Here is a 12,461-nt window from a genome sequence, read left to right as displayed (position 1 = left end):
CTTCCCCCCCCCTCGTCAGAGTTGTGTAAAGGCCGACGGGTAATTCTGGATTTTGACGGAAGTTTTACGATCCTGTCCGTCAAAATGACGGGTAGCGAAAAAGTCTAGCGCAACCTCTGCCTCACACACACACACACACACACACACACACACTCTTTTAGCGGCAAAAATGTGACGCGCTGGGGGGGTGCTAGTGGAGCCTCGCAGTGCGGCGAAACTGTGGCACGCTCACACTGTAGGTGCACCGCGTTTGGGGGTGCGGGGGGGATGCGGGTGCTAGTGGAGCCTCGCAGAAGGGGCTGCTGCAGCCCCATCAGCACCCCCCCTGCCCGCGTCCATTTGCGATGTCTCTCAGCAAGCAGGAAACCACACCAGTAAGCCAGCTCACACTGTAAGCTCCTCGCAGCAGCGAGCCAGTGGGCGGGCTGACCAATCAGAGCACACTGCGCTCACAGGGGGGGGGGGGGCAGGAGCTCCAACAAGGTGTCTAGGACAGAGAGTGAAATTCAGTGAGTACACATACTATACAGAGATGCTGTATGAGAAAACCAATGTGAGTTTGGAAAATTGCACAATGTAAATCTATTCTAGTAGAGCTCAACAATAGAATTATGATCAGTAGAAATGGCCATGACATGGGACCTTTAAGTACAGTACTTGATTAAATGTACTTCACTACATTTTACCAGTGCAATTAGTTATGCATATATAATGTTAATACTTCAAAGAGTAAGTTTGTGAATTTGTGCCTAAAAGGTAGTTTACTGTATATTATTGTTTTGCAGAAAGACAATCATTCCCCCTTCTTAACTTCTACTTCTGTATCATGAGAAGGAGTGCTGTTGTAGTCTGAATGCTGTGGCTCTTACTTGGAATGTAGAGCTTCAGATTGTAAGGTCTTTTTTTTCTTTCTGTCAAAGCCTCTTCAGTGAATTAGCTCTCATTCTTATAAAGTCATGGGAGACCAGCACTGTTAAGTTAACCTACTTCCCTCGGCCTTAATATTCTTATGTTCAGCCCTCTATTGTTATGTAAGAACCGCCAGTATTACTTGATGGCAGAAGTATTAGAGGGTTAAAGAGGCTGCAGGAGCCATGTGTAGCTTGCTGTTGTAATAATTATGTTTTTTAAGTGCAATACTTATACTTACAGTGTATACAGAACTTAGACAAGACTTTCGGCAGTCTATAACTTATCATACTTTTTACCTCTGCCTTCAACCCGGACAGAACCTTAATTAGACTGTAGGAATTTACCTAGTTTAATATATAAAGCAAAGTACAACAAGTGGATATGATGTTAACTTTATAATGAACATATCAGTGATAACGCCAGAGAATCAAACCTTTCCCACAAATGACAAGACACTTTTAAATTAACATTTAAATTTAAATTGCACAATGTGATTGTATTGTACAGAGTTACAGCATTAAAAAAGGGCAAATATATATTTTGGTTTTCCTGAAACTCACCTTGATTAAAGAGCTGAAACTGCTCGAGCAAAAGATGACCAGGACAATCTCCCTTAGCAATGATTATACTCTGGACCTCAGCTTCAACAAAACGTACACTTACATTTGTAGACACACATAGACAGTTTCTTCTTAACAAACAGACTTATTAAACATTGTCAAAGTGTGACAACTGAATAGCAGCCTTTGTTAAAAGATAAGTGTTCCCACAAAGAAGAGATACTGCAACCTTTTTGGAGAAGTTGTCTCGGATTGCATTCTAGGATTGGTGCCTTGTCTATTTAAGATGGTCCCAGGTACCTCCTGTCTGTTTCTAATAGCTGGTTGTTAATGAGGTAGTGCTGTATGGCGAACTTTTACTCCGTAAAACAAGTTCAAAGACCGTGTTTAGAGACCCTTGATAGTAGCTTCACACACTATACTTAGCCCTGAGGCTATGACCCCAGTCTTCCAGCACAGTTAAACACAATCCTAGAGCAGATCCTAGATTGTGAGACTTTTCCCACCCACAATGGGGAATATGGGATATCAACAGTGGCTGGAAGCTCTTGCAGAGCAACACTTTCCCTGATATTTTTCATCCCCAAAAACAAATTGTGAAGATCAATTATGTAAATAACGGCCATGAACAATCTCTTATCAAATATCTTAAAAAATCACTCGCTGTCACAGTAATTTAAACATTATTTTCAAGTATTAATCTGTAAATCTTGACACTCACAGAATTCCTGCAATCAAACCACTGTTATCTAATTGCAAAGATGAAAGACATTGAAAGACGTTTGGAAGAAAGGTGGCTTCTTAACTCTTGCAGCCTGAAGGCACGGCAGGAAGAAAAAAGAACTGTTTGTGTGTCTGAATTACCTGAACTCGACAACTCAAGTTTGCGCTTGTATTGCCCTGAGACACATCTCCAGTCAAGTGGGCATATCTGGTGTGTTTTAACAGGTAGCAGTTTATCAATGTTCATAAAATGCTGCTGTGATTTTTTTTTTAAAGCTGGCCATTTTACTCTTTTCTCTCTAACTTGTGGCGTATGTAGTTCAAACCAGGTTGTGTCTGAAAGAGCTTACATTCAAATGTAGTCTTAAAGGAAAATAACGACATTTGGGAAATGCTCTTATTCACTCTTAGAGAGTTAGATAAAAAGATGGATACCAAGTTTCAAACCTAGACAATATATTTTAATTACTAGTAGGGAGATAGAGAGATGTGACTTCCAGGGGTCTTGTCTTATCTTCACCATGAGAATGCCAGAAGGTTTCCATTTAAGACATCATCTGAAGTTACATGCTGAAACTCGCAATTAATGTAATGTACGCAGATTAAACCAACCAGATGTAAAATGGTAATGAGGGAACTTTTTTAAACTCTGAGACAGGCTTGTGGATTTCCTTTGATACCATTCTTTGCAATACATATTTAGATTATACGTGCGTTCTGAGTTATTCCAATTAAACCGGTCATTTGGCATGATTTCTTATCATCTCTTGATGTCTCCATTTAGCCGTAAGCAACAGACCACTTTATTTGATTCTAATCAACCTTTAATCCAGTTGTATTTGGGGCATCAAGTCTGATTTAAATGTAACATTTGTGCCGTAGATAATCTGAAGCAGTATGATCTCAGGTCGTTGAGTTCTCTTCCTCTCCCCACGTCGGACCTTGTCTCTTGTCTTGTACAGTGCAGGCCTATCCAGGTTGACTCGTGACATGTTGGCATACGTAACATGTCTCTCCGTTTCCCTGCCTCCTTCTTATCTGGACCATTTGACAACGAGAAAGGACTTTTGCTTGGCTTCTCTCTCCTTGCTGTCAGTGAAATGTGTCTCTGTGAAGGTGTGATCTGGAGGGCAAGTGAAGGAGCAGTCAATTCCCATACATTAGCTTGGCTTGGTGCTTGGTAGTGTACCTGAGTCTGCAGATTTGTTCCCAAACTGGCAACTCTTAGCCCCTCCTGCTCTGAGCAGATCAAGGGTAGTAAGAAAAAGTTGACTTTAATCCCCAAGGGGATTAAGAACCTCATGAGTGATTTAATGAGACTTCTTTCTCAAAAACGACAAATTACTGTGCTACCTGGAACATGGGAACCGTTTTTACAGTGGTCTGCACTGAACAAAGTAGATTAGACGTATCTCCATTTCGGTGATCAGTAATGACCTTGAGATCACTGGGGAGATTGCATATTTCTGCTTCTTAAAGTCCTGCAAGACACTCAAATCAAATCAAGTCAAGTTTAATTTATATAGCACATTTAAAAGCGATTTTTGGTCGAGCCAAAGTGCTGTACATGTAATAAAAACACATTACTACAATCACAATAAAAGACAATCATTTACAACAGAAATATAAAAAACAAAAACACAGGGAATAGTCAGGTGTCGTGCTCCGCTCTGACTAGATGGCCAGGGAGAAGAAGTGAGTCTTTAGTGAGGATTTAAAAAACCCTAGTGTCTCTGCCGACCTCACATGGAGGGGCAGAGTGTTCCAGAGCCTGGGGCCAGCTGCTGCGAAGGCTCTGTGCCCTCGGGTTTTGAGCCTGGTCTTGGGCACTATCAGCAACAGCTGGTCAGCAGACCTTAAAGCTCTGGCTGGGGTGTACAATGGAAATATATTTTGTCTGACGTTGATCATACCTGAGCGATCTTTTCCCAGGAAACGTAAATACATTTCCACTGAAGCCGTAGTAATAATGAACTATCCCGAGTAGAGGTGTTCAACACAAGTACCACCAAATCTTCTGACTCTACTACATCGTTAAGATCACTGAAAACATAAGTAGCTTTTAGATTTGGAGAACTTCTTAAAGTTATACTTATCAGTTCATCTGTTATATACTGCAGTTGTTGCACTGGTTAAAACAGACTGGAAACCAATACATTCACAGAAAAAGTTATAATGAGGTAATTATTTTGCACTGCAGATACTGTAGAAGTGGTGTAGTAATTATGTTGGTAATGACCATATAAACAGTGCACACATAGTTGGTATGCGAATATTGTTATTATTTTCCTCAAAGATAATCTCCTAATATGAATTAATCTAGACTTTCCTTATTCACGGGTTGTCCAATAGGAATGTTTTTTTCTTATGGCATAACGATGCACAAGGCATCCTTTATTCACTGTATCAGAAGGATCAGGCTTTCAAGTTAATCCAATATACCCATCAGCAGCAATAATAGATGCTCTCTACTGCTGCTCTGGAAGTTAGAGGATGTTGTCAAATCAAAGAAAAAGTCCACGTATTGTCAATAGTGCTATCAATTGATTCAAACATATAATCGCGTTAATCACAATAATAATCTGTGAGTAATCATGATCAAGCACAATATTTAAATACTAATATTTACTTGTTTTTAGGGGTTGATAAAATATTACACATGTGGTGTTGTATAAAGAAATATATGACAAACTGGTAAGAGAGGTTTTTTCCACTTTTTTATGACATAATTTCTGAATTATTAGAATGAAGTTCTGAAACGTAGCTAAAGCATGGACAATGCCGCAGTCACGGAAAGCTGAACACCCGCTGTTTAATTTGTGCTACACAGGGAATTAGGGAATGTTATCTCTGCTGCCATCATACTGTGAGCACCTTCTGTTCCAAAAACTGGCTAGAACTTGCTTCAGCAAAATGCCTTTTCTCCGTTTTCTCGACACCTAAAGGAATGATTTCGGGTGTGCCGTTACGCCGGGGGAGTGATGGTTCTTACTATTGTCCAGCTCAAACTCCAATGTTTTTCTTAATCTAATCAAGCAGTTTTGTTTGAATTCACAACACGTGGTTTGAAAGTCAGTTTGACGCTTAGGGCTATCCAGCTCATTACAAAGTGATGTCAAAAAGGTCCTGACCAATGGTCTGCATGGGGAAAGTCTGGAATGAGAACTGGGTGATTTATCTTTCGGATTTGAAATAGTAGATAATGTCCGACCAACAATCCAGAACCCAAAAACTTTATTTTATTTATCTTATTGTCGAATTAATTAAAACAGGTATTGAGATTGGGATGTCTTTCTTAAGAGACCTGTTTACAAGGAGGATCCAAACTATCGCTGGGATTACAAATACCTGGGAGTGCACTTAGACAACGGGCTGAACTGGAGGATCAACACTGACGCTGTGTACATGAAGGGGATGAGCAGACTTTATTTTCGGAGGAAGCTGAGATCCTTCGACGTGTGCAGCAAGATGCTGGAGATCTTCTACCAGTCTGTTGTGGCCAGTGCACTCTTCTTTGCTGCGGTCTGCTGGGGGGGGGGCATCAGAGCCGGTGACACCAGCAGGATCAATAAACTGATCAGGAAAGCTGGGTCTGTCATCGGCATCAAGCTGGACCCCTTTGAAGCTGTGGTGGAGAGGAGGACACTGAACAGGCTGTTGGCCATTATGGATAACCCACCCCCCCCCCCACCTGAAGCTGGACAGGCAGCGGAGCTCCTTCTCCAACAGACTGCTGCAGCTCCGCTGTCCTAAGGACCGATACAGGAAAACATTCCTGCCCACTGCAATAACTCTGTACAATAAATCACCTCTGGCTGGAAGAGAACTCTCTGCTCCATAGTTTCGCTTGATAACTGGACTTAAACTCCCACTGTACATTTTGTCATTTCTATTCAATTTAATATTGAATAATCAATTTCTTGCACAATAATATCCTGCATTATATTTGTTACTGGAAAATTGTATTTCCACATTCACGTATATATATATATATATATATATTTTGTAACTTTTAATGCTATTTTATTTCTATTTCAGCAATATTTTGGACTGTTTATTTCTTGTGTCTTAATTTCTCTTTTGAGAACATTGCCGTGTTTTTTATGCTGCTGCAATGCAAAACATTCCCAAATTGGGATCAATAAAGTAATCTGTCTGTCTATCGCAGTGGCGAACTGTCAGGGCCTTCAAGGTACTCAGAGAATATCCTGGAACACAAAAAAAAAATCGATGTAATTATATAAATAAAATGTATATAAAATTAATAAATGAGAATGGTATCTGTGTTGTTGATCTGTAATATTACAGTGTTATGTTGATTTGTTTGTCCTTCTCGGACCATGCACTACGCATTTCAGTGGTTTTGTGTTAGAAAAGAAAGCAACCAATCAGATATTGTTCTGGGTCTCTGGGTAGAATATCCTTCAACCAAGGTATTCTACATCCTTGATCGAATGCCCTGGCCGTTGCACTGAATGAGAGCGTACCTTTGGACTGACAGTTTGATCAACCAATCATATATTGATTTGTAGCCAATGGGCGTATTCTTTCAGAGTATCGGTTTCAGGGCCGTTTCGGAGCTAGAGCCTGAAAATCAGTTTTTTCAAGCACCAAAAAAGCACCAAAAATGTTTCGGTCTAGAAGCAAGAACCGCATACATCACGCTTACGTCGGAGGCGGGGGCAGGGGCAGGGGCGGGATCAACCTGAGCAATAACAGTTTATGACGAGTACGGCAAATTAAAGTTGTAACAAGCAGTAGCGCTGACCAAAGTGACTATAACGCAACCACACACTTATTAAAAAAAGGCAACACTAACTAGGCTTCGTGTGATTCTGTTTATTTGTACCTTACTTTGACCATCCGTTCGCTGTTATTGATCATTGTGGAGAGCAGGTAGACGTGTTGTTTTGTATTGTAGCAGCTATCGGATGGAATCAATACATGGTCTGCACAGGTTGCCATGTCCGACTATCACAAGTAGAATCATAATGAAGAATACGCCGGTAAAATGTGCCTGTAGAAAACGGCTTATGCCACAATAGGATAGCAACAAGTAGTCAAGATAGTCAAGCTTCGGTTGCTATGCTAACATCACCCATTTTATGCAGAGAAACTTTCATAACAGCATTGTGATGCCAAACAGCGGGCAGCACTGCAGTGGTCGGTAAATGCCGCTGAAACACATTAATAAACAATGAACCACGGCACTCTGGAGGAAAAAAAGTGCAAAAACGAAACATCCATTTAAACTCAGTTTGCTGCTCTGTGATGGTAGTTTAAGCCAGATACTTGGCATTAGGGCTGCACGATATATCGTGTCGTGACGATAATCGCGTTATGCGCATGCGCGATATTGACCTCACAGGATGTGCGATTTTTAAAGATTTTTTCCGGGCGCGCGATATTAAGTAGGCAAATGAACTCAAACACGTAATGTTACAATTGTTTTGCTGCTTGCTACAAAAGGAAAACTTGCGCGGCTCTCATGTCAGGGGTACTTGAGTGAGTGACATGCAGGCTCTGCATGCACAGCAAGCCACCAATCACAACCATTCTTGATCAGATCACAGCAGGATAACCGAGCTAGCTCAGCTTGTTGCTCTGACTAAAATCCTTCATCCGGTTAAATATTGTTAAAAAATATACCAATTGTATAGCATTAAAGTTCAAGAAAGGATGGTTTACGGACAAAAAAAACTGTATTTTCTTCAATTCCTGTGCTAGCTAACGTAGCTAAAATATTATTTTCAACCGGGAACCGTTGGTGGTAAAATGCTAACTAATTTCCGGGTTTTAGGACTCGTCACTGCACCACTCTATAGCTTTAATCAGATAGTGCATATCATCTGATAAAATGTGACTATGGTACAGTGGCGTCGATAGTTGCATACATCGTCCTCAAAATCGAGCGCTAATGTTAGCAATGTTGACGTGCAGCGGCAGTCGGAGCCGGAGGCTAACGATAGCTCACCTGCCTCACCACCATCCTTGCCATCTAGCTCCACAAGTGAAGCTGTATCCGTGGCCGTGGCTGTGCAACCTTCTTCTCTAGCCAGCCAGAAGGAGAGGCTGGATTTGGCTGTGCCCGGCGGTGGTCCAACAGTTCCCCCAAGGGCCCCAACCAATAGGGGACTCTATGGCGCTATTGAGACCCCCGACGCCAAGATCAAAAGCTATATTATAGCAACCGGTCTATGTAGGCCTAGGGATGGGAACGATTAATCGAATATTCGAAATTATTCAGGTATTCGAATATGAGTTATTAATTTTTTTATTTATTTTTTATTTAGTTTTGCCGGTATTCAACATATTTTACCAGTCATAGTCCGGTAAATATTTACACTCTAAGAAGAGTCCTACACAACAGACATGGCGTCAAAAAGGAGTAATGTGTGGAAATATTTCGACCAGGTTAGTGAGTGCGGTGTAGAGTGCAAACTATGCCAAATTAAACTTATATGTATGCTATACCTTGCTATACCTTGCTATACCCGCAACCTCCGTTCCAGCTGAGAGGGTCTTCTCTACAGCTGGGCTGATTGTGAATCGCCTCCGCACATGAAAGCTGTATGACTATAGCTGTCAAACTGTGATCACCAGTTCAATACATTTGACTAATTCGACTTTGTTTCTATACTTTATTTACAAAGATTATTGAAAGATTTTTTTTTTTACCCCATTTTTTTTTTTATATAAGATATGTACATTTCAGTTAACCGGTTAACGGTTTTTCGGGGGTTCGAATATTCGAATATACATACAAATTCCCATCCCTACTACCGGCCCATTCCCCAGAGACAAACATCAAGAAAACAGGTTTAAACCTCTTCTTAGTTTGCTGTGCCGTTGTCAGGCTGTTGTTGATCCTATACATGTGGCGCTTCTGAGTGGTTGTGTATGTCCGTGCGTGTGTGAGCGCATCAGCGTGCGCTTATGTTTGGAGCGATGGGGTGGATATTTTTAACCCTAACCCTAACCCTTGGTATAAAATGTAGAATTTTGTCTTTCAAATTATTAATCAATCAATTATATGTAATAACAATAATTGGCGGGCTTACGAATTTGTCATTGTCGATTTTTTTTAAGAAGCACTTTTGCATTAGATGTTGTACATAATTGAAATTGTCTCTACGCTCTTGTCTTCAAATGTTTGTTTAAGTTATACCAAAACAAAAATACAAATGGAAGAGAATGACTGTGAGTTATGATCAATCCATGCATTATTGAAAGTTAAAGTATACTCACACACTTGTAAATGTTTCATAGAGTAGGATCTACTCATACATCAAAGAGATTTCTATGTTTTAGTTCAAGCACATAAAACATGTTTTGACTTTGATCTACAGTCCAGACTACCCACAATATCAAGACTAATGACCTAAAATCCTAGCAATGCACCAAATCCCTAGTTTCAGGTGTAACATTTGACAGCAGATAATGAAGCATGACTCACTTTTTCTGATTTTACCTTCTCACTCTACTTCAGACAGCCACCATGGACAACAAGGCATTGGAACCTGACTCTTTGAGTATCCCCATGGAAGAAACCATTGTGTGTAATGGAGATGGCCAGCCTCAGCAGCAGCAGGAAGTGTCCATACTGACCCACCTGAAGAAGGTTGAGAACCAGATCACTGAAGCGCAGCGTTTCTCCCACCTACCCAAACGCTCAGCCGTGGACCTGGAGTTCAACAACGTTTCCTACACCATCCGGGAGGGAGCATGCTGGAAGAGGAGAGGTAACACACATCTGTACAGTCTTCACACACACTGCTTGTGCCAGTCAAGTCTATATAAACCAGTCTGTATAGTGATGCTCAAAAATAGGTGGGTGGTAATCTCTAATTGTGTAATAATAATAATGGGAGCAGACTTAGAATAAATAGAGAAAGGATGCATAGTTATAAAGTCCTCGGTGAATTGGAAACGCATCCTGTGTCTCAAATTGTGTACTATTGTTGTTACATTTGTTGTTCAAGTGCATAAGTGCGTCCTAATGCATTGAACTATGAGTACCTGGATGGTGGAATCATAACGGTTAAAAAGTTCATTGTAAAACACTGCACACACAATGATCTTGAAGTCACGCAACAAGCTCAAGTGCAGTTACTCCAACAAATAAAGCCCTGTTCATGTATACAATTATGTGTTTTTGTTCACTGTTTAAATAAGTACCACTATACTAGTGTCAAATAGACACCGCTGTTAATTTTATAGGATTATTTGATCTGTCTGTAATTGTTAGAGCCACAATGAAGTCAACGTTATTATTTAGCTTCATAATTTGATAAATGAATTTACGATGGAAAATGATTTATATTGCCATGGTGAATATCTTTTGATGAAATGATTATTAATTTCAAATCGTAAATATGATCTGTTTCCTTGTACCTTCCGGTGTTTATTTAAGTGAGGTAATTGAGGACAGCCGCGGTGCTCTGAGCATGGGCGTCGCAGCCATTATATGAGGGTGGGACAAGTCCCCCCCACTTTTTCAAATGATTCGTTTAGACCCCCCCACTTTTACTCTACGGAAAGTCCGTGAATCGGTCTATCCACTGTTAGGAGATTTGAATGGATAATTAGTCCGCATTTCCAAATCTCCGCGCGTTTCTAAACAAGCTGTTATCTTACATGAAGGAAATCCAGAGCATACAATTAACCGTTAAACAATAATCCACTTTAATGGTAATATACAATGCAATACAATCAAATACATTACCATACAACACCATATCATATCATATGTATAATGTCAGAAGTGGGCCCACCCCTGGCCCCTGCCCACAGGCCGCCACGACGTTCCAGTCCAAGTGGCGCGAGGAGAGAGAGACAGAACAGAAAGCTGGATAGGCTTTCATACCAATGATACAGGAAGGGGTGGAGTTTAAGGACAACTGGTCGTCTTTTCCAGTCATCTCAAACAAACACCTCTGACTCTCACTGTCTCCTATTTCTGCAGCCTCTGCAGCCTCCACACATCCCCCCATCACATTCCAAAGACCACAGTGGGGTCTTGTTCCAGCTCCCCCACAGCAATAAAACCCTTAACAGCTCTTGATCTACCGCCATTTTAGTCCTCACATTTATGAAAGGATGAAACAGATAAATCAATATAAAACACAAACATAGGTATTGTTTGAACAGTATTCACTTAACTGCTACTATTTGATAATTACCAGAGGAACTCAATGGACCTCTTTTAATATCTGGAAATTGCAACAAGACTTTCTGCCTTTTTCAAATGTAACACACTTCTTAAATATCAGATGCTGCAATCCCCCTTTTGCACTCTCCTAAAAGAGTGCAACTTACACAAGGCACTTGAAACATAATTATTGTCATTCCTCTCCAATATCATCAGAAACTGAGATCCAAAGTATTTGAAATCGTGAAGGAACCGAACATCACTTCCCATGGCAGTGAAGGAACCATGAGGGGGCAGCTGAGAGCTAAGAAACGTTCTCCTGGTGGTGAATCATCAGCCCGCCTGCCCGCCCCCCCCCCCCCAAAGGAATAGCCCACACGACAGCTGATAGGGAGGGGGAGATGCGGCTTTCCCTTCACGGGTATAACTGATCAGAGAGAAGTAGACTCCTCTGCTGCCTCGACAAGTCCCCCAGCCCACTGCCAGCCGCTTCCAAGTCGTCTGCTGCCTGGATGTCCTCGACGTCCTTCCCCGGTCCGATGATGATGCCTCCTGGGACGACTGCTGGATGGATGTCCTCGAGGTCCTTCTCCTCCAGTCCGCTGATGACAGCATCCGAGTCGACCTCCATGACGAGAGCCAGATCCGTCCTGGGTCCTCGCAGGTGTTTTCCCGACCGTACACTGGCTCTAGTGGTACCAGTTGTCCCCCTTTCCTTGTAGGCGGACGTCATTGGATGTCCTCTGGGTCACTCGGTCGGGGCCGGAGAGCCTGGGGTTGACAGTCAGCCTCCTGCGTCTCGGGTCCCCCTTTTGGCATCCACAACCTGTGTGGAGAAATCTGATACAAATCCCTCAAGCCTACGCTCCGGGCTCTGGGGCCCTCGGCTGTTTGACCCACCAGTGCGTGGCCACTTGGAGCCTGTTGGTGGGGTGTCTTAAAACAACAGACGTCTGTGCACAGGTTTTCTAAATTAATTGTGCAGCTTCAGAATCTTAATACTTGGACTGTGCCCACTAAATAAGAACCCCAACATCTTTAGGTAAACTAAATAACATATTTCAATAGCTCTGAATTTCTGACAAGCATCTGTATTTATTTTTAAATGAAATCCC

General features: G+C 41.6%; 1 protein-coding gene across 1 annotated transcript in view; it reads left to right on the top strand.

The window, feature by feature from the left end:
• The first annotated feature begins 9,693 nt into the window (after positions 1-9,693).
• LOC117457654 (ATP-binding cassette sub-family G member 4-like) overlaps positions 9,694-12,461 on the top strand; it is a 53,069-nt gene continuing 50,301 nt past the window's right edge. Inside the window, exon 1 of the mRNA XM_034097842.1 lies at positions 9,694-9,937. Coding sequence (XP_033953733.1) covers positions 9,694-9,937 — 244 coding nt within the window. The remainder of the gene's footprint in view (positions 9,938-12,461) is intronic.

Source organism: Pseudochaenichthys georgianus, chromosome 13, assembly GCF_902827115.2.
Source record: "Pseudochaenichthys georgianus chromosome 13, fPseGeo1.2, whole genome shotgun sequence".
In the NCBI taxonomy this organism is placed as follows: domain Eukaryota; kingdom Metazoa; phylum Chordata; class Actinopteri; order Perciformes; family Channichthyidae; genus Pseudochaenichthys; species Pseudochaenichthys georgianus.
The sequence above is the reverse complement of the archived record's forward strand: the minus strand, read 5'-3'. Positions and strand labels throughout refer to the sequence as shown.